Source organism: Tripterygium wilfordii, chromosome 21, assembly GCF_013401445.1.
Source record: "Tripterygium wilfordii isolate XIE 37 chromosome 21, ASM1340144v1, whole genome shotgun sequence".
Taxonomy (NCBI): domain Eukaryota; kingdom Viridiplantae; phylum Streptophyta; class Magnoliopsida; order Celastrales; family Celastraceae; genus Tripterygium; species Tripterygium wilfordii.
This window is the reverse complement of record NC_052252.1, coordinates 17703373-17725938: the sequence shown is the minus strand read 5'-3', so window position 1 is coordinate 17725938 and position 22566 is coordinate 17703373. Positions and strand designations below refer to the sequence as shown.

Sequence of the window (22566 nt, the reverse complement as noted above, 5' to 3'; positions counted from 1 at the left end):
TTTTTTTTTTCCTTATTAAGCTTTCTTTGTGTTTGGGCCTATTTCGTTGTGAAAGCTATAGGTTCATTAGTATTATGTAGGAATTAACAAGATTTGAAAGCTATAGGTTCATTGTGCTTGGACCTATTGCGGCAAGACTTACAAGTTAACGTTAGATTTCTAATTATTATATATGTTCGAGGACTTGTTTGTAATTACCATCAAAATCAGCGGACCAATCCACCTTTCCCGCCTCTCAGTCTACTTCTCCCCCGTTAACGTTGTAACAATATTCAGTCACAATCCACAAAAGGCCAAATCCACCACGTCACGACGGCGCGTGTCGGTGCACTTGTACCGTCTATGCTTAATTAAACCGCAAGTTCAAAACAGGACATGTAACATTCACGTTTTAGTTTGAACAGTTCCCCCACTTACATGACGCGCTCTTTCGAACGTGACTCTAACTAGGGCTTACGTCACCGAATCCCGGCAAGGCATATTCTGTGCTGCGTCGGCAACACATGGATTATTCTGTCAACTTTCCCGTACTGCTCCCTAAACTCTTGTATTTTATATTTTGGCCACTTAATTTTTTTGAAATGATAACGTGGACCTGTTCAATTTTATTTGCTGCGTCCATTTTATTTGCTTCCAATTTATGGGGAATTAGCCTTTAGTTTAATAATTCATGTTTGACTTGCACACATGATGTTGGCAATACTTTAATAATGCAAAGGTAAGTTAACTTTGTCAATACTATCATCGTCGAATTGGCATAACATAACTGAGTAATATATAAATAAAATCTTAAACACCTCTCACACAAACGACACGTTTTATAGGCTTAAAAATCAATAGCGGTGACCCATGAAGAATAAATCCATACAAGTCATCGAACTCGTGATTAGGAACAAACAATATTGTTGATGAGTTTGTTCTCAGATTTCCAGCAAATGTCTTGCAATCCATGCATATCCAATGGATTCAAAATTAATAAGGGGACCACCACAGTGCAAGATCAAAGGCAGAAACAGCGCCTGCTTTTTTCATGTGGGCCTACTATGATGGTCCAGCAGAACGGATGGGCTTTGTTTCCTTTCACTTGGATTCTAGCGCCAACATGTGGGCCCATTGATTCCCACGCCTGGTTTAAATATATTTTCTATTTTAAATTTCTAATAGCTTTGTCAAACCCTTCCAGTATCTTACAATTTTGTTATTCAAACCCAACTCATCATCAGCTTCTTCTGCCCTTAAATTACTGTGATCTCTTGCTAAGAATGACAGTGAACGCTAGACTCATAAAAGCTGTTGAACTTTTTGATTTGTTGAAGAAAATGTTCTTGGTATTAGAAGATGAATACTGAAACAAAGCGCCATGTGCGCCCCCAACCTGTTCGGTCAAATGCCTGATGGAAGCAAACGCACGAAAGAAGGAAGAAAATTCAACACATTGATTATCTACAGATGCATAAGCTTTTACAAAATGCACGGATTCAGGCCACTCACAACCTCGGCACGACCCGACTTGTTGATTGCCAAATCTCGTCATTTATAGTCCTCAAGAATTGTCGCAGTTTGAGCTGCCGTCCTTTTAGTTTCTTGGGAACCCAGAGAAGTAGAAAATAAATATACTTGTGTTAATCCTTCTTTGAATCGTCAGAAAGAGCCGGTTCTTTGCAGATAGGGCATGCATTCTTCATAGATAACCACTTCTTGATGCAAGCAGCATGATAGTCATGACCGCAGTTGTCTATGGTCCCAACCTTGTCGCGGTTCTGGTACTGTTCCTGTAAATCGCAATCAAAAGGGCCGTAAAACCAGTAAATAACTAAATATACAGCAAGAAAGCTGCATCTAGAAAAGTTACATAGAAAGCGCTTAGTGTCAATCACCGGCAACAATTCAAACGCATCATGCATGTATAACTAACATCATAATAAGACGTTTACTTCAAACGCATCATGCATATATAACTAACATCATAATAAGACGTTTACTTCGCAATATAGTTCTAAAGAATTACTGGAAGAAAAAGTTTTTTTTCTTTTTGGGTGGGGTGGGGTCGGCGATGAGAACAGATGGTTTGTTAGACTATCTTTTCACATTTGATCTGGGGATGTCTTCAGATCTCAGATGATGGTCTGTATTATCTTACCAGGCAGATGGCACAGGATACTTCCTCCTGAGTTTTATCAGAACAGTATGTCGTCACCATCAAACACTTTGACATGACATCTTCTGACAATCCTGTGCTAACACTCCCTATACTTTCTCCAAGAGCAAGTAGTTCCTGCAAGCAAAACTCGGTGAATATTTTGAACTACAGAGAGCAGGGAAAATCCAGAGATACTGACATGCAGTTTCAAAAGATTAACAAACAACCTCATAACTCATGTGATCGATGTCGAGGCTCATGTCCCCGTATTGATCAAACAAATTTCTTGAGCTATAAATATGTGAACGATCCACCACCAGAGCCTACAAGGAAGTGAAATAAATGAGACAAGCTGATCAACTGTGAGAAAACCAGGACATGTCCAGCCATGTTTTTTTTCCCTACCTATAAAATATTGTATATTATTTCAGCCTGTGGAAAACTACTCAAAGCAGAAGGCGAAATCTAGCTACAAGAAAGGCAAGACCTTTGTCAACATATCTTTGAAGGTTTAAGCCATTAAATTCACATGCTTGATTCAATGTTAAAGGAGCCTTAGACCTGCTTTGGCTGGAGACATCTAATTCCTACTATCAAGCTGTAAACGAGAAGAGTACATTACAACTCCTAACTGACAAATTGCTGTTTTTGTAATGTTAATCTAAAATATCTGAGCCTCCACTGACCACAAGAAAATGCAACAAAGCACACCGTACATCAAACAAGAAGAAACAGCAGATAGAGTTTTAAGACACTTGCTACTAAAACAACTAGCCCGGTAAAAAATCCATCTTCCAAATGTTTCTCTGCAGCCTATTTTTCCTATATGCGAGAGGTATTTCTTAATAAAATTCAACCATTTATGGCGCCATATTGATATATATCCACACATTTGAATACTCATCCATAACTCCTTCCTATTTACAGATAACAATACAATGTCCCTATCAGAAAGCTCTTGACCTGTTTGACTTGACTCATTCAATCAATGGGAGAGAACCAATGAAAACAAGGTGATAGATAAATCATAACAGATGACCAACACCACCCAATGATTTTATACGTCATGACTTTGCAATGCAACAACCAACAGGCATATCAAAATGAACTGATCAGACACACCTCCGATCCCATTTCGTTATGTGCATCCACTGCATGGGTAAGTGGATGAAATCTTTCAGTGTCTATCCTTGACCTAGTGTCCCTAAAGTTATTGTGCCAGCTTCCAACATTTAATGGCCTTGTATATCTGGAAGAATTTTCTGACTGATGCCGCAGATGATTTCCAAAAGAAGAAGCTTCACGATGTCTCCAGCGGGAGGAACTAGGAGCCCTGTTCAAAGGCATTTGTCTATGAGAACTATTACAATGAATTTCCCTGGCAGTCCGGGCATTATGACTACGGTGGTGTCGAGGGTGTGAAATATGATTTCTACTTGAACTGGAATCATGCTGCAAACCATCAATATTTGCAGAGCCCTGCACATACTGCTGATTCATCTGATGCCTCAAGCAATGATTTCCTGTAATTATGCATGTTGTTAAGTAGTAGTAGAAAAAATATTGCACTCTAGAAATTAGAATAATAATAATGAACATAAGAATTTTGCACCAAACTTACCTGAAGTTTGAAAAGTTCCATGTGAAGCAGGTGATACAATAGTGCAGTTCTCCTCATAAGCATTTAAATTAGTACTGTCCACTGTCCCACTACAGTTTGAGAGATGAGGTGTTGAATGAGTATGATAAGAAGATGATGTTGGGTGATGATCATGAGCAGAATTTGAAAGATAAGTTTCCTGGGAGTGAAGTTCCAAATCCAGTCTAGATCGGCTTCTCACGTTTCTTCGAGTATCTTCACTACCCATTGAAAGGCAGTCACCCCTGTAGTAAGGTAAGCATGTGTTGCCTGAAGGTTGATATTGATGATCTGAAATTGGTTTCTCAGGCTGAAATTCAAGCGAGCTGGAGGAACTTCCTGCACTACAGAATCTACTAGAGCTACTGCTTTCATTAAAGCGGTGCCTTTTTCTTTTGAATGGCCCTCTTCCACTTCCCATGGGATAACCTAGTGGACAATCCTCAGCTTCGTGGATCGTGTGCATGTTGTACCGATTAGAATGAGAATTACCATCATTATTCTCTGGCGCTTGATAAATACCTCCACCAGAAGTGATATGTGGAAATGAATCATGAGATGGGCCCAAAGGGGACGCAGAGACTTGTGCCCTAAAATTTGCAGAAGAGTCTGCAGTTGACCTGCTCTCAAAGCTGTGCCGAGAGTCAGAGTATGGTTCATTTGTTGAAATACTTTCCATTTGATAAATTAAAGGACCATAATCAGGAGCAGAAGTACTTCCTGCAGCATAATTTTAGATCAAAAGATGAATACTGTGCCTGAATTAGCTGTAAAATTAGTAGTAGTCAAAGAGATGAGCAATTTCTGATTTACTGAGCGCATACAATGTGTACCCTCAGATGGTATAAAAATGTACTATTTGAGTTTCAATAATCTGCTTAGAAGTTTAGACCTTGAAGAGATCAACAGATTAAACTTCCACCGAGAATTTTACCAAAACTTTTAAACCATAATATAATATGATAAGATTTACTATATTTTACAGAAAAGTTGAAACAGTTCAATGGCCTGCAGGTGGTAACTTTAACATTACGTCTACTGGTCAGAAAAATAATCTTTCAGGAGTGATAAAAGAGAAAATTCATTTTAAACGACAAAATATCAAAACGATGAAGCTCCAGTACCTGCATAAATGTGAGCCTGTCCAGCAGTTCGATGACTTGGGTTCTCATCTTGATTGATATCAAACAACTGTGAGTTACTTGGCAAATCCCTATGTCCCATTGATCCTCACAGTAGAAGATAATCAAAAATGTGAACCGATCTGCATGCAAGTGAGAGCACAATCATGCATTAGTTTTCCATGGCCAATAAAATTGTAAGAATATATATCTAAATGATGTGAAAATTGAAATGCCCCAACGCAAAAGGTTAACTTATTGGGTTGAATGACAAAATAACTAATATTAACATGGTATTGAAGCAGGAAGTCTTGGGTTCAAATCTTAACCTCTGCAATTTAAACTCTCAATTGTTGTTCCCCAAATGTGGACCTTTGTATGTGTTTGTTGTTACCCCAAGTGAGGGCCCTGTGTGAGACTAGCCTAATGTTGGGCCTTGTTTGTTGTGCACGTGTAGGGCTGTCGGAATGGCCAGCCCACATGGGAGGGGGAGTGTCAGAAGATGTACAAATGATGTGAAATGCCTCAACCCAACAATTTAACTTATTGGGTTGAATGACAAAGTAACTAATCTTAACTCTACTAAATCTGTGCTCCAGTCGGAACAAAATTTCTCCTTTTCCAAACTCACAATAAGTAGTTGAAAATATTTGTTTCTCATTAGCATCACTGTATACGTGGCTTATTATTCAATTTTTCAGCAATGGGCAAACATTGACAAAAGATAAAATTCTACGACAATCATATTCTTTTATTAAGACAAATTAACAAGTACAGGAAGAAGTAAAGTCTTCTCTTAGAGGAAACATACAACAACAGCCGCAACATAGAAAAGGCTGCAAGGCAAACTATGAAATTGCTCATCAAGCTGACGAAGCCATATATTCTATATGAAAGATCTTGGATGTGGACATATTCTCCCAGTAAAACTATGACATAAATGACTTGTGAACACACTGTTCAGTAGCTCAAAGCTAGTAAAAAATATGAAATTCCCTTCAGTTACGATCTCCAAAAGCCTCAAGGAAATCTAACCAATTACAGCTGGAACTTCCAATTCTACCCTAAATCGAATCAAGCATCTACCTTGCATTTCTAAGGCCCCATAAACTGGGTTATATACTCCATGTTTGTTAATCACCCCAAGACCTGCATCTAAAGAAAACAAGGAATGGAACCCGTTGCTTCTCTCCAAGCAAAATGATAGGCCCCTGTTAACAAGAAAGCTTCCCAAAGAAATGTAAACCACAAAAAAGAGGAAATAGCCAGCCATAAAAAGTGCTGATCCTTTAGCATGTTTAAGCGTCATTTCCTATATCTTTACCTTGGATTCTTGAGTTCACATCATTCATGGTCCTTCCAATCACCACATTGCATCCTTCTCAAAATAAAGTAATAATTGTCACTCAGATGTTTAATCTCATGTACTCTCTTTTAGCCTGTTGAACCTCATCGAATAGTTTCTGCTCAAATGGAGGCTTAACATGATCTTTTTCCTTGTAAACTTAAGTAAATTAATAACTACTGAAATAAAATCAGACATCTTAGTGTACCATTGTAATAAAATTTAATCTTGAAGTACAGTGAAAAATAACAAAAGATAAAGAGGGTTCCTCAAAGTTTTTTCCCCCCTTCAATCATACTACCACTTGAGCCATACCATGAACGAGCTTGAAATCTACCATAAATCCAAAAGCTATTCATAAACTCCGTATTTCAAGGGATACCTGCACTTGTGCGAGCTTTGCACACCAGGGCTGCCCTTATGAGATTTCTATCAATTATCATCACACCAAATGAATGATATTGTAAAGACCTTGGTATGAATATAATAAAAAGAAAAATAATATAGACCCCACAGAAACTTCATATAACTAATGGAGGAAAATGCTGTGTTCATACAAAGACACAAAAATGCTAAGCCTGGCATGCAATAATCCACGACAATTCTTCTTGAAAGAAAAAGAATGCCATGACAGCGGTATCTCAAATTGACCAATGGGTGTGTGCTTAACAATTTAAAGTCGTTAACTCACCAAGTCAGATTTATAAATCACTGATGTGAAATAAACATGCAGGTCTATCGACTATTGTCGTCGTCATCAAGAAAACATTACTTCCAAAGACAAAGCTATATACAAGATGAACGTCAAAGGATTTTAAAAACTGACAGTAAATGAAACAACACCCGGTGCGCAGGGCTACAGCAGTGGTGACCATTGTTGCAAACACTAAGCACTACATATCAAATTCTATTTGGTTAAAATAATTGCCCAAAAAAGGAGACACTAATCTATTATCAGTCCATAAATCAAATGTAAGCAACAAAACCCCCTGTATAATCTTTAACCAGAATCCATAAATCCTCAGGAAAAAAAATTGAAGAAAGACAAAAACCAAATTGAAAGAAAGATGAAGCGATTCCACCTTACAATCCTGAAACCTCTGATGATCACAAAGAGCATACACGTACAACACAAATATGAAATAATGCATCAAAATCAAAGCACAAAAATAATATTCAAACAACAATCAAATCGCTCAAGAACAAGCTAAAGAATGCCGAATTTAATCAAAATTACACATATACGTAAAGGATAAAACAGACCGATCGACGTGTATCGAAATTCCGAAACGAGATTGATCAACGGAATCCTGATCGTAAAGAAATTACAGATTGTTTGGAGGAGAACGTACCTCAGCCGTTTGATTCAACGCTGACTCGGGATGGTCATATAATCTGACGGTGCGGGAAAGGCTAGAGAGAATTACGAGTGGCTATTTTGTGGAAATGAATCGAGGATATAATGATATATAGAGCGAGAGAATGGAAATTACAAGTTTTTAAACAGAATAAAATTGCCAAGCAAGGATATGGTCTGGTGCTGCGCATGTATAGCATGAAAAGCATGTACCCACTCACCGGTTTCATTTCATGGTTTGGTACGGATGACGTGGCGAAGAGAGATCCACCGCAACTCCTGTCGGTAAATAAATAAAGCAGAAAAAGTTAAACTTGCACGTCAGGTTCGTGCAATTGTGGTGGGTCACTACTCTAATGCTAAGCCGATTGCCATTTTTTTTTCTTCTACTTGTTAGCGGCATTTATTCTCTCTTAAGTTGGTGTAGATAGTTAAGTTGGATTTTGATGCAATTTACTTTATAGTTAGAAAATTTCTGTATAACCCGATTACGATTACTTTTCGTTAGGTAGAAAATTTCTGCATGACACGATACCCATGTGCGTGTCAAACATATCGTTGAATATATTGGACAAATGTCCACATTTTAGCATTGGAAGATTCGACCTGTGAATGACATGTTTGAAAACGGCACCCTAGGAATCAAAAGCAAATTCAATGTTTTGAGTTTGAACGGTTGAAGTTTCATTGCCTTGTTAGAGAATTTAACAGAACAAGTCACATTTCTATATATATATATATATATATATATATATATATATATATATATATATATATATATATATATTTCTCTCATAGGTTGGCTTAAGCAAAGCCTGACAATAGAAGTAAAAAAGAAAACTCATTATATATATATATATATATATATATAAGATTTATCTTTAAGGTTCCTATTCTAAGTACATCATGCAGATTTGAAAATGAATCATCATTCATGAAAAACAAAGGAGAAAATAGCAAATTCTATCTACCACAAGGATCACAATCCAAGGAAAAATGAAAACAGAAAACTGTCCATAATTCACAAGGCTTATCTCCAACTACTGCACAAACTTCGAACTTATAACCGGAAATAGAGACTACCTTCTGTAGTGGTCAAGATTAGAAATGGAAGTTCCAAGTTTTTAAACATTTTCTGTGGCATCTCTTTGCGACTCTTCTTCATCCCGTGCAGCAGCCAACCTCTCAGCTGCCAGTCTTTCCTCCAGAGCTCTTGCGCCTCTTTCTCTGCAGTGGGCAGTTATGTCAGAAGCAGACAATGCAAGTTTCTTTTCTTTTGTTCACCCATGTTAATCCTAGTCCATTATTGTTATTGTTTTGTATTCAAATGATGCAAATACTTTCCAACTTGCATGTAAACAATGAATGATATCGCAGCATGAAGCCAGCAATGTTACCTCCTCCTAGATGCCTCGATGGGGTCAGAACCAGGCAATGGAGCACCTCCCAATGTATAGCCATGGGCATCAGTAAAAGTTTCTGATCTTCTACAGAGTAGGCGATGAAATATCGATGCAATCGGATCAATGACAGGTCTGCATGATTATGAATGTGAAATACTTTGAGAAAGAGGATAGAGGAAATGTTACCTTCAACAAAATTTGTTATTATACGTCAATAAAATTATGTAGAAATATACCTAAGGAATTCAGGGAAGAAAGAAGAAAAGGAAAAATCGTCACTTGGATCACCCCTAAGTTTTGTTTCAGGTTTACTTTGCAGGTATCTGAGATAAATCCAGCCCATATAAGTACCAAATACTAAGGTCGGCAGATAAGTTGCCGATTCTGCTGTAAAGAAGCTTATGGCAATGGAAATCAATAGCATGATTGATGGTAACCACTGCAAAGCATCGAACAAAATACAAAAGGGATGATGTTAGGGACTTAAAAGTGCATATATTTTCTTGAGACCTAAGGTAAATGAATTGAGAGACAATGTTAGTGGCTCACACCTTTGCCTTTATTCTTAATATTGACAGCTCCTGGTCTGGCACAATTTGCTTGATGCCAACCAAGAACCCTGATAAGACGCCATGGAAGCCGGAAAGCGGCATATAACTAGCAACAAAATCCAAAACACTATCAACCATAAAAAGGAGGAGACAGGCGCAAAAATCTATCTTAAAGAATATGTATCAAGGTGCTAAACGTAACAAGATAACAAATTCGGTAAAATGTAAATGATGAATTAAGAGATTATTTAAGGTTGCTTTAGCTGATGATACCACGCACATCCAAGGAAAAAATGTGCAAATAAAATGCTATAATTGAATATTGAAAGCACAGTGCCATAGTTGATTAAATAAAGACAATCACAAGTAGTATTTGAATTTATATTTCTTTTCTTTGCAAGTGTTACTAATTTTTTGACAGGTAATCCTCTACCGAAGTGCATATTCGAGTTACTGTGCAGTTACCATCAAAGCTCCCTTAGTGGTGGTGTTGGAAATGTAGGAGATAGATAATAAAACAAATAAAAACATAAAAAAGTTACAAGCGGATCAACTATATATAAAATCTATGATGCATAGAGCAAGCATAGTACTTACAGGTAATTTTCCTGCCTTGTTATGTAATACAAGGCAATAGCGGTAACAAAAACACAGAGGGAAGTCAGGAAGTTGACCACAAAAATGAACTTTAAGAATTCCTTAGACCCCCATACAGGTTCAAGCAGCTTCCCTGTGAGAAGTAGACCAATTGAGCTGACAACAACCTAGGGAACAAGTGTCACCAAGAGTTTACTATAAGAAGATAGCCAGACAGAACTTAGTGGGAAAACAGTCATTAAAGCAAACTATTGTTCTTTACATAAGAAGAACAGCATACCCCATATACTGATTGTTCAATGTAACCAGCGGTTATAAGGTTCCATGCAAAAGGAATTGTCCTACAAAATAAATAGTCAGAAGAAATGAGTTATTCAAGTAAGGCTTGCACATCTAAAGTAATGTGTAGCTCAGAGGTGGTTAGGGACAACTGGGCAGAGTTGTCTCAATAACCAAACAATTAGCATTCAATACCCATTTGCAAATACAAGAAAAAAAAAGATATCTACGACATGCAGGCGGTGATATGTTTTGGTGAACATAGGCCACAAGGATACATCCAGCAATATTTTTTTTTAAATTCTACAACCAGAAAACTAACAATAGCATATAGCATTAAACGATTTTCACTTTTTTTAAAAAAAATTGCTGGGGTGCCAACACCTATAAAACTCTTCTGGAAAAAAAAAAGACTTGATAAGGTGTCGGCAGTTAAAGGAAGCTCCACAAAAAGGAATAAGCTTTCACCATGAATATGGTCCCAAGTTCAATATTACAATAATTTTCCATAGTAGGTGAATGTACAAAAGGGATAAAGAAGGGGTAGTTAATTCAATGAAAATATCTTTCCCTCTTGTGCGGTGACAAATATCTCAACTTAAGCCACTAGAGTACTTACTTACTGATTGAATAGTGGATAAGTCATCTTCTCAACAAAATCTCAAATAGTATCCAAATACATGCTTGTAAAAGGGGAACAAATTGAAAATCAATCTACAAACAATATCAATGCGCCATCAACATTATTTCCATTTCCCCCAATTACCAAGGGACATAGATTCAGCATCCATATCCAAGGTGTTCATGTAACTTCGAATCCTATCAAAGTTTCATGTAAAATTTAAATTCAAGTGCCATCCAAAACCATGGAAACCTAACAGATTGCAACCATGCAACTTCAAACCTAATTGTAATTATTGTCTTTGTTAGCATCTTCTAAACCAATGTGAATGCCAAGTCAATGAACAATCCTCCTCAACACCGCACAAGATACAGTCGAAGTTAATCGAACAGTAACAGTAGGAATATAGATCGAGGAGTACCTAGCAGGAATAAGAGCAAGATAAGTTAGAGCCGAAGGCAAAATCTGAACTACGACATGGCCACCGATGAGTACCACAGCCAGGCCCTTGCATAGCCTCGTAAATCCCGTGAACAAGCTCGCGCCCTGCCATTACGTTGAATTGGCTAATTAATTTCAAACAACATATTCATTGGTGCAAGAGAAAATTACAGGTAGTAAGATTTGGCGGAAAATTTACGAGAAATCTCGGGATCACAAACACACACACATATATATAGAAAGAGAGAGAGAGGTGAGGGCTTACTCCTGAGAGAGCCGGAGAACTCATGAGTGAAGGATGAATGCTTGCAACTACAGCCTTCGATTTGGCGATGGCGGTGATCTGGGGTTTAGTGTCTACGTATGGTGGATAATACGGCGAAGCGGTGACGTATGCGGGCTACGTGATCTGGTTTGAGTCCGTTTGACTAGATTGACCGTCTTATGTCATGTTGCAAGTACAGAGGAGACTCGGACGAGTTTACATTGTTTGTTGCAAATTATTTTATTAATAATTTGTTCTTAATCAAAGGTGATAGGCCAAAAACCTGACATAACAGGCTCACGGCCTACGAAGAGCCCAACAAACCCACGGTCTGGGTAGTAGTCAACTCAACGGGCCGATGACCCCTCAAGAGTCCAACAGCCTGAGTAACAGTCGATTCAACAGGCCCAAGACCCATCAAGACCCAACATGCCCATGGGCCAAGGCTTGGATACTGGATAGTAACCGAATCAATAGGCTCATCAGCTCATGACCCATTTTTCCCGCAGGCCCACGACCTAAACGAACGTTAATTTAGCAGGCTCATGGCCTCTGAAACTCACGAGAGTCCATTCTTGTCCTTGCCAATCAAACATAGGGTTAGTTTGGTAGAGCATTTACAAAGTAGCAGATATGTCAACAGAAATGGTGGTAGCAGAAATGCTGAACAATTTTAATAGCAGAAATGCTGGCTGAATGCTGAATAGATATTTGGTTGTACTTTTGCTATTAACATTTGTGTTGTGTAGCATTTTGTGATAAATTACGTGCGGAGGTATTATGCATATTTGTTGTATACGCTGTATCCAAACAAACAATTTAATTATTAAAAATAATATAATGACTTTTAAATTAATTAAAGATAATAATAAATTATAAATTACTTAATAAATTATCAATTTATTTGAATTTAATTTATTTATTATTTAATTTATCTTAGAAATTCAATCGTGGAACAACTAAGTATCATCTAATTACAATATCCTACCGGTAGGATACATAAGTATCCTATCACTAGGATACATACCGTATCCTACCGGTAGGATACATTAAGTATCCTATCACTATGCTATATATTGTGTCCTACCGGTAGGATAGTCCCACAATCACCAAAACGTGTCAATAAATGAGGGGTAATCTTGGAATAACATTAAATTATTGGGGACAATAATGAGAATAATTTCGAAATGCTCCAGAAAAGCTCCTTAAGAGTAGCATGTCAAAGTCGGATGAAAATGTTACATAAAAGTCTCTCGAACTATGTGCTACCAAATTGTTGTTTGGTTGAAACTAGCATTTCTACTCAAAAGTAGTATAAATGCTGCACAAAATGGTGGTAGCAGAAATGTTGGAGAATTTTAGTAGCAGAAATGCTGCTCGAATGTTGTGTGGTGTTTGGTTGAACTTTTGCTGGTAACATTTTTGCTGAGTAGCATATATTAAATGATAAATATTTTATAATATCAATAAATTTATTTATTTATTAATTAATTTATAATAACACATGAAGTGAGGGTATAAATGGAATAAAAAAATTAATGGGGATAATATTGACTTTTGACGGTGAAATGCTACTAAAATGCTTTATACAAGTAGCATGTCAAAAGTAGCATAAAATGCTGAGTAAAAATGTCTCGGATTACGTGCCAAAAAAACTTGTTTGGTAAGGCAGTAGCATTTATACTAACAAGTAGTATAAATGTTACAAAAAATACTCCTCCAAACAGGGCCTAAATGCAGTCATACTCCAACCCAAGTTATATGTATGAACTATAGTTGATTTCGTATCGGAATTGAGAAAAAAAAAATGCCAGACCCATTGTTATTAAAAAAGAAACAACAAATTCGAGTCGTTTGAGTCTATAAACAACATCAAATTTAAGGTCCACAGTCCTTTTAAGTACCCTTTTGGGCGTTCTAGTAGCGTTGCTAACAGCACATAACAGTGTCTACAGTATACAGTATAGGAACACTATACTTCGTAGTCAAGACTCGACCATCACCCATTCTTCAATACACGGTTCACGGGCTCCCGACTAGTCTTGAGAATGATATCTTTAACACAAAACCAATGAATGTTAAATTTGCAGTCTGCCTTGTAGCATTCAATGGACAATGCCCGTTCATTGCCGCCGCACTGGTGGCATGGAAGGAAGTCTTGGTTCCTTCCGACGAAAAAGAGCTCGTGTTCGTGCAAATCAGGAGCCTTGATACTGCTTCTTAGCTTGACGTAGGGGTAGTCCTCATGAGCACATTGAGGATGAACATAAATTGGACACTCCAAATAATTAGGACAACCGTAAAACCAACGATTAGGATCTCTATACTCTTCACAAATATCACAATATGGATACTCATTAGAATCATCATTTCCAAGGTATGAGAGGACAAGAGAATGTTCATCGTATTCATACTTGACTGTACGTGGTAGAGTGGCGCATCCATAATCCAATACGAAGGGACATTGTTGTTTACATTTGAGCAAGTGTAGGGATTCTTGCCGCAAGAAGTACATTGTGAGAATTTATTGCTTTGGGTAAACACACTTAGGGGGTGCTCATGACTATCATGATAGAATTCAAATGGATTGACTAAAGCACATCGAACATCAATTCTGAAACTCATACAAGTTCGACAATGATAGGCGAAGCCATGACACCATTTCCAACAAGCCGAGCACTGGAAAACGAAATTGTCATCGTTTGAGGCAAGGGTTAGGGGGTGTTCTTCGTGAAGTGGGTGATTGATTAGTTTGGGTAATTTAGAACAAGTGACGTGGAGAGAAAAATCACATTCTACACACTTGTAAAAAGGATAAGAGATGAGACTCAAGCAACACTCACATTTTGTTTTAATCTCATGATCATCATGTCTCACCAGAAACAATTTATGATGAGAATGACTGAAATGCTCAATCTCCTGTTCAAGTAATTGGTCCTCAACTGCCTCAATTCCTTCTACCCACAACTTCTGTCCCACTTTTTGTACATTGTCCATCGCACAGTTGACATGGGCAACAGATGAACAATTTTGACAAGAATAACATCCAAATTCTCTCTTCACTTCCCCATCACAAATCCCACAAATTAAAGCAATAGATTGATTTTCAGGAATGAAATAAGTGTGGATGAGTGGGTGATCATGTCGTGGTAAATGAATTGTGAATGGCAGTGAGATACATTTACTGTGAACTACAACATGACAATTAGTACAGATCCAAGGGAGCAAATTTTTTGACGAGTATCCAAACCGATACTCATTACTATATATGCCACAGAAATCGCATGTAAATGGGTCTGACCTAAACCAATTAGTGAAATGATGCTTGTGACTTTCAGGTTGAATGAAGCACCGTGCAAGCATAGCGCAATCGATGTCAATGTCAAATTTGCAAACCGAGCAATTGTAAAGGATGTTCACAATGTCAAGTCCACAACTATCGCAGTAAGTTGTACCGGGACCGTATGATGAATGAGGGCGAAGAATCAGAAGGTGTTTACGGTGTGAGGGGTGTTTAATAATAGGGGGCAACTTTGCACAAGTCTTATGAAGGAAGAAATAACACTCACCGCAAGAGTAGAAGCTAGCACCAGCCAATGATTTTGAGCACGCACAGCAAAAGATCTCTTCACGGCCATTTAGGTGTATGGCTTCCTTTTCACAGAAGATGATATCGTGAGGGTGGAGGTGATCTGAAGATATCAATTGAAGCACCTCCATTAATTATACAATTTCAAGACTGGTTAGATCTGAAAGAAGTGGTATAATGATAACTCTACAAGATTGCTCATCATTTTATACACGCACTCAACCTCATATCTAAGTCAAGTCAATATCTGAATTAATATTTAAGTGGGTGCGGGCCATCTTCCAAGAAACTTCATATCAAATTAAAAGTTTGTCTAGTTGACTATATATATATATATATACATAACGCGTGAAAACAAATACATATAGTTGACAAATAATGCACAAATAAAATGAGCCTATAAACTATCAACACAAGCAGAGGGCAGAGGATCATTATATTTACTTAACGACTAAATGACTGGTATTTGGAAAGAGGAGGGGGGGTTAAGGCATTGCTAAATACCTCCATCAGACAAGACTCAATACTCCATTTCAATGGCACAGCAAGCATCAACTGTCGAAGTCGGCGAGAACTTGGACACAGTGCTTTTCACCCCATCATCTACACAATTTGATGTCAACAATCAAAGTTATATTAGTTTCCACTTTCCGGTGAATCAATATCTGTGTTTGGCATCGATAACAGAATTCCTCATGCAATTCATTTTACTTTGGTGGAAAATGTCTAATATATCCAGTACTTTTATTAGCCTCCTATCTAATGGTTGCTAGTTTAAGACTGTTAAATATTGTTGCAGAGTTTGAGCGGCATATGACATTCAATGAAAAACCAAATCATTCAAGTTCTCACCTTGAAGATGTCTCCAAACAACCCTTGCAGGGTGGGTTCCGACCGCTGGACTCCATAAAACTTCTCTGCAATTTCATCTAGAAACTAAGCCATAACTTTAGAGTTTAGAGTTAGGATTCATGGGAAAAAAACATCTCCATAAGCCAAGAAACTCAACAACTAAGCCATAACTGGTAGAGATTTTTGTTCCTGTAGCTGTCCAGGATGATAAAAAGAAAAGGCTAGATACGACTATCTGAAAACAATTTGCAACAATAGTAACTAGTAATCAAGTTGCCAAAAAGAAAAACAGAGAGGAGTTAAGTTGCCAACAAGAAAAACAGAGAGGAGTTAACTAGTAATCAAGTTGCCAAAAAGAAAAATAGAGAGAAGGGCCTTGGAATTTGCAACAATAGTAACTATAAATACCAAGGCCCTTCTCACCATAAAGGATCCTGTTTTGAAGGTATTAATTTCTCTCTCCCTTTTGGAAACTTTCTCTCACTAAATACTCAGCCAGCTTACGAATTTGATAGTTAGAGCTTTCTCGACTAACACCACACCAGCGTCAAGTTTTCACCGATCAACGACGTTCCTTTGATTGTAAAATCCCCGTCTACAAGACACTTTGTGTAGAAGACTTCGCCAGTTAACTACCCACGCTTTTCCCATATTTGACTCCAATTTGTTGGAAGACTTCACCACTGCAAAAACAATATGCCCTGTTTCGTTTCTAGCTATAGCCGCTGTAAAACAAGAATCTACACCCTGGGCATGTCGAAAGAGAGTTTCACAAAACCTGATTTTGGAGCGGACCATTTATCATCATTTGATAAAGGCTTGCCCCTCCTTTTCTTCCAAGTATTGTTATGGTGGTTAAAAGTCTTACTGATTTGAGCAATAACAATTCTGGGATCTTGGGGATAGCCACCATGAATAATTTTGTTTCTAGCCATCCATATAATATATCCATACTGATTACTGTCAAGAGTTGAAATTTTCAATGTCTTCAGGAAGGATTGGGAAGAAATCACCTGGATAGAGAATAGCTTTTACCCACTCCAAAATTTCCTTTGTGGAGAAAATCAAGGGGTTTATCAGCCAAGGTGACAAACTCCAAAGCATTATGAGGATATGGCAAATTAACATGGTATGGTAATGATTTTCCGTAGTCGGTAATCGTTACCATAACTGTCCTAAATGGTGATCATACAAGAGTGTTAGAGTGCTATTGTGTAGACATCCGTAAATTGTTAAGAACTAAGAAATAATAAAATCTTATGAACTGAATACCATTTGGGGATACCCTTGTTAGAGTAAAAAAAAAGAATAAAACTGACAGACCCATTGTTATTATTTATAAGAAACAACAGATTTTAGTCTATAAATAACATCAAGTTTAGGATCCACAGTGCTTTCAAGTATCCTCTCGAGCATTATAGTGGTAGTATTATTACTTACAGCACAGAACAGGGTTTACATATGTATTATGCTTCTTACTCAAGACTTTGATGACCGTTACCAATTCCTCCACGACAGGCCACGTTGTCTTAAAGTATTATTTCTTTTCCGGATGGCACAGTTGTAATGAACCTTAAAATTGCAGTCTGCCTTGTGACATTCAAGGGACAATGTTCGATACTTCTTGCTGCACAAGTGGCATTCTTCGTAGTTACTTAGGATGAAAAAGAGCCTTGTGTTCGTGCAAATAGGTACCCTTCATACTGCTTCCTAGCTTGACGTAGGGGTAGTCACCATGAGCACATTCGGGATGAAGATAAATCGGACACTCAGAATAATTAGGACAACCGTAAAACCAAATATTAGGATCTCTATATTTTTCACAAATATCACAATAAGGATACCCATTTGAATCATCATGGAGATTAGAATTACCATCTCCATGGTATGAGAGGACAAGAGAATGGTCATCGTACTCATACTTGACAGTACGTGGTAGTGTGGCGCATCCATAATCCAATGCAAAAGGACATTGTTCTTTGCATCGGAGGAGCTTATACATGAGGTGATCCTTGCTGCAAGAAGTACATTGTGAATGGTTATTGCCTTGGGTAAACACACTAAGAGGGTGCTTATGACTGTCATGGTAGAATTCAAAAGGATTGACTAAAGCACATCGGACATCGATTGTGAAAGATTTCATGCAAGTTCGGCAATGATAGGCGAAGCCATGAAACCAATTCCAACAAGCCCAACACTGGAAAACCAAATTCTCATTACTTCGGACAAGGGTTAGGGGGTGTTGTTCGTGAAGTGGGTGACTGATTTGTTTAGGCAATTTGGAACATGTGACGTGGAGAGAAAAATCACATTCTAGACACTTGTAAAAGGGACAAGAGATGAGACTCATGCAACCATCACATTTTGTCTTGATCTCATGATCATCCTCATGATGCGCCACCAAAAGTAATTTATGACGAGGATGACTAAAATGCTCAATCTCTTGTTCAAGTAAATGATCCTCTATTGTCTCAATTTCTTCTGCCCAGAACTTTTGTCCCACTTTTGATACATTGTCCATTGCACAGTTGGCATGGACAAGACAAGAACAATTTTGGCAAGAATAACATCCAAATTCTCTCTTCACTTCCCTATCACAAATTCCACAGATTAAAGCAATAGATTGACTTTCAGGAATGAAATAATTGTGGATGAGGGGGTGATCATGTTGTGGTACATGGATTGTGAATGGCAATGACATACATTTACTATGAACTACAACATGGCAATTAGTGCAGTTCCAAGGGAGCAAATTTTCCGATGGGAATCCAGACCGATCACTATATGTGCCACAGAAATCACATGTAAATGGATCAGACCTACACCACTTAGTGAAATGATGCTTGTGACTTTCTGGTTGAATGAAGCACCGCGGAAGCATAGCACAATCGATATCAAGGTCAAATTTGCAATCAGAGCAATGGTAAGAGAAGTTGAGAATATGTAGCCCACACATATCACAGTAGCCTTGATTAGTTTTGTATGGTGACTTCGGATGAAGAATCAGAGGGTGTTTACGATGTGAGGGGTGTTTAATCATAGGGGGTAACTTTGCACAAGTCTCATGAAGAAAGAAAAAACACTCACCACAGCAGTAGAAGCTAGTATCCAGCAGCGATTTCGAGCAGGCACAACATAGAATTTCTTCACCCCCGTTTAGGTGTATGGCTTCCTTTTCACGGAAGTTGAGATCGTGTTGGTGGATTTGATCTGAAGATATCAATTGAAGCACCTCCATATATATCTCTCTCTACAATTTCAAGACTATTTAGAACTGAAAGAAAGAAGTGGATAGATATATCTCTGCAAGATCCTCAGTCAGATTGCTTATCATTTTATACACGCACTCAACCTCAGATCCAAGTCAAGTCAATATATGTTGATTAATATTTAAGTGGGCGCCGGCATCTTCCAGTTCATTTCCAAGAAACTTCAAATAAGACTGTCATTGACCATAACGCGTAAATGACACAAGCTGACATGCATGCAATCTAAACATATTCAACATGGTAGTGGGGATTGATCAAGACTCAATACTCCATTTCAATGGCACAACAGACACCAGCAAACATCAACTGTCGAAGTTGGTGAGAATATTAATGGGCTTGACTCCATAAAACTTCTCCACAATTTCATCTACCAACTAAGCCCATAACTTTAGAGTTAGGGTCCATGGGAAAGAAAAAAAAACCATCTCCGCGATTTCATTTGGTCTTTTTATCGGAGATCCTTTGTGTTTTAAATTTTCACCTTGATGGATTGACTCAATAATGGGCTAATTCCATGGGCCCACCCCAGTTTTTGAATCTTGAACTGGATTTAAGCCCACTATGTGTAACTACAAGGGTGCGGCCCATATTGCTCATCTGTTGCTTGGAGTTGGACATCTTAAGTTGACCTCATCAATTTTATTTTATTTTTTTTTAAAATCACTTTAATGTTAATTTGCACAAGTAAAAAAAATCTATTAATGTTAAAAATTAAATGAAGTACCTATTTAATACTCAAAAAAAATAATCTCTTTAGTTAACTACTCTTACATTATAGTGCAAAACAGTGAATCCATGAATCTGATTACTTTGTGACTAGGAACTACAAAGCAGGTATTATATGAGTACTATTTTCATTTTAAATCCTAAACTTATAATTCTTGCTCATAACTAACTAGGTTGATGCCATTTATAAAATAAGCATGATGGTTATTTTCATTTTATTAACATGGAATCAATATTATATCAACTTAATGTTATTCATTCTATTAATTTACAATAGAATGCTACAAGAATTCCCAATCTATTTTTATAATCTAAATCCTCCTCATATTATTTATTTATTTATTATATTATGGAGGATTATGGAAATAACTAATAAACACATCAATATAAAAGTTGAAACATGAAACATCTAATTTTGATAATTATCGAAAGAAATTAAAAAACATTTAAATTTACTACTACTTCTTATATGTATTATTACAAAAATGATAAAGATTGTAGTAGTTGGTATCTCAATTATCCCAATAATTTAATGCACATGATACAAGTGAATTTGAAAACTTCACATGTTCCACACCTCATGAAATCATGTGCGTACAATTTAGCAATTATGATAATTGTGATACCAACTACTAGGATCCATATCATTCATAGCTATGTTATTATATATGCAGTACTATTAATTAGGGCATCGTGAGATTAGGTTTTTGTGCACCCCAACCCAGTATCACGGACTAGGGTCTTAAAGTAGAAGTCACTGCAGTGGCCATTACAAATATCCAATTTGTTTATTAAATTTAAAAAATTATATAACTCCAAACTAGTAAACAGACTGGATATCTATGATTAAAACTCCAAGAAAACTACTGACTCTTAACCCCCAGTATCAGTATGTATTTCAATATAGTGAATTCAATTTCAGGGTACTTTAATAGTTAGGGTTTTGAGGTAGAAAGACACAGAAAGGAACTGATTAAGAGAAGAGGCGGGTGTAAGTAATTTTCTCAAAAGTAGAGATAACATTACATGCGTGTTGGGTGTTGGGATTTAATTCGAGGAAACGAATAATTAATCTCACTCATTCTCTCCCTCTCTCTCTCTCATTGAAACAGAGAGGAATATAGAAAAACATAAAATAAACAACACAAACACACAGAGAAAAAGACACGAGAGAGAATCAAAATGATGATCATCAATGGCAGGCATATGGGGTGGCAGGAGCACATGACTGCATCTGTCTCTGTGTGTGTTTGTGTGTGCAGTTCGAGGCGTATAGAAGGAGAGAAAGCTTACAAACTAAGCCAGTCCATCCATCCACTGTTGTGTTGTGTTGTGTTCTGTCCATTATATATATACACACTTTTAGCTAGAGAGAGAAACTATATTTATATATATATATATATATATATATATATATATAGAGAGAGAGAGAGAGAGAGAGAGGGAGAGAGGGGTTGGAGTAGAATCTAACCGGGAGACACTAAGAGGCAAACAGCAAGGGCAACATATTAATCTGACACACAACACCAGGATTCCCACACTTGTTGCATTCCTACACTCTAATCGATACACACATATAGATATATGCATATATAATTGAAAGACATTGTATATAATATTTTGAGTTACCATTTTGAATAAGGAGTTGCTCTCTTTGTCATATTTGATCGTTTACCATTTTTTACATACAAGGAAAGTTAGTGGCCTGTGCCAGCCTTTTCTACACGCTTTACTATCAATCTCTCTATCTTCCCCCTTTACATCTTTTGATCTCTCAGTTTCATGGGCTCCCTCTTTGGACTAACATGGATTAATCTCCGCTCTCTCACATGCATGATCAATTGTGCATTAGTTTTTCCAAATAAGATCAATATTCAATTTGTCTATTAGGAGATAATCTATCTTCTCTTTAAAAGTATAAGACTTAAAAAAATGTTTATTATTATAGTAAGTATCATGTTATTCAAGAATACTTATAACTAAAATGTTTAATATAATATTGTGGATCGCACGAATTAACTACTATTTAACTCTAGTACTAAACAAGTATGCATAAACATATTTTCAATTTATTAACCTTTTGTGTTAATTATGTATATACAATTTCATCCATCATGTATACATTCAATGTGTGAGTGTGTATGTCTGTATGATATATATGAGGTCATTTTACATGCCCAATAATGGTGAAGTTGGATGAGAATGAATTCTTCAACTTAGAGAATGTAATAAGTTCAACCCATCACATTAATATGCTTCAACTTATTTGCGATAACCTTGATATCGAAAAAAGATCATCTTAATTTGCATTTGTATATAAAGGTTCATTGTGATTTACGTAGATGGTTGGAGAGAGTGGTGTAATCCAAA

At 37.1% G+C, this 22566-nt stretch overlaps 3 protein-coding genes and 1 pseudogene across 11 annotated transcripts; all 4 read right to left on the bottom strand.

The window, feature by feature from the left end:
- Positions 1-1281: 1281 nt before the first annotated feature.
- LOC119988169 (probable E3 ubiquitin-protein ligase ZFP1) lies at positions 1282-7815 on the bottom strand. Of its 8 annotated transcripts, none has more exons than XM_038833114.1 (10): positions 7598-7815; positions 6628-6674; positions 6225-6278; positions 5987-6111; positions 4904-5043; positions 3762-4499; positions 3263-3663; positions 2368-2463; positions 2141-2275; positions 1282-1772 (listed from the first exon to the last, which is right to left on the bottom strand). In XM_038833114.1, the coding sequence occupies exons 5-10, from the start codon at positions 5001-5003 to the stop codon at positions 1623-1625; spliced, it is 1620 nt and encodes a 539-aa protein (XP_038689042.1). In that variant the 5' UTR covers positions 5004-5043; positions 5987-6111; positions 6225-6278; positions 6628-6674; positions 7598-7815; the 3' UTR covers positions 1282-1622. The 8 variants fall into 8 exon arrangements, with proteins under 8 accessions (XP_038689042.1, XP_038689044.1, XP_038689038.1 ...); XM_038833116.1 differs by having other exon boundaries at positions 5987-6055; XM_038833110.1 differs by having other exon boundaries at positions 6225-7815.
- Positions 7816-7834: 19 nt separating this feature from the next.
- LOC119988170 (rhomboid-like protein 19) lies at positions 7835-11972 on the bottom strand. 2 transcript variants are annotated; one of them, XM_038833121.1, is made up of 9 exons: positions 11761-11972; positions 11476-11600; positions 10434-10494; positions 10154-10320; positions 9557-9662; positions 9242-9444; positions 9000-9137; positions 8686-8829; positions 7835-7881 (listed from the first exon to the last, which is right to left on the bottom strand). In XM_038833121.1, the coding sequence occupies exons 1-8, from the start codon at positions 11782-11784 to the stop codon at positions 8727-8729; spliced, it is 927 nt and encodes a 308-aa protein (XP_038689049.1). In that variant the 5' UTR covers positions 11785-11972; the 3' UTR covers positions 7835-7881; positions 8686-8726. The 2 variants fall into 2 exon arrangements, with proteins under 2 accessions (XP_038689049.1, XP_038689048.1); XM_038833120.1 differs by lacking the exon at positions 7835-7881 and having other exon boundaries at positions 8516-8829; positions 11761-11971.
- Positions 11973-13553: 1581 nt separating this feature from the next.
- LOC119989033 lies at positions 13554-15541 on the bottom strand (annotated as a pseudogene).
- A 1956-nt stretch (positions 15542-17497) lies between these two features.
- Positions 17498-19524, bottom strand: LOC119989034. Its single transcript, XM_038834323.1, has one exon. It carries the CDS (start codon positions 19437-19439, stop codon positions 17853-17855), a length of 1587 nt encoding a protein of 528 aa, XP_038690251.1. The 5' UTR covers positions 19440-19524; the 3' UTR covers positions 17498-17852.
- Between the last annotated feature and the right edge of the window lie 3042 nt (positions 19525-22566).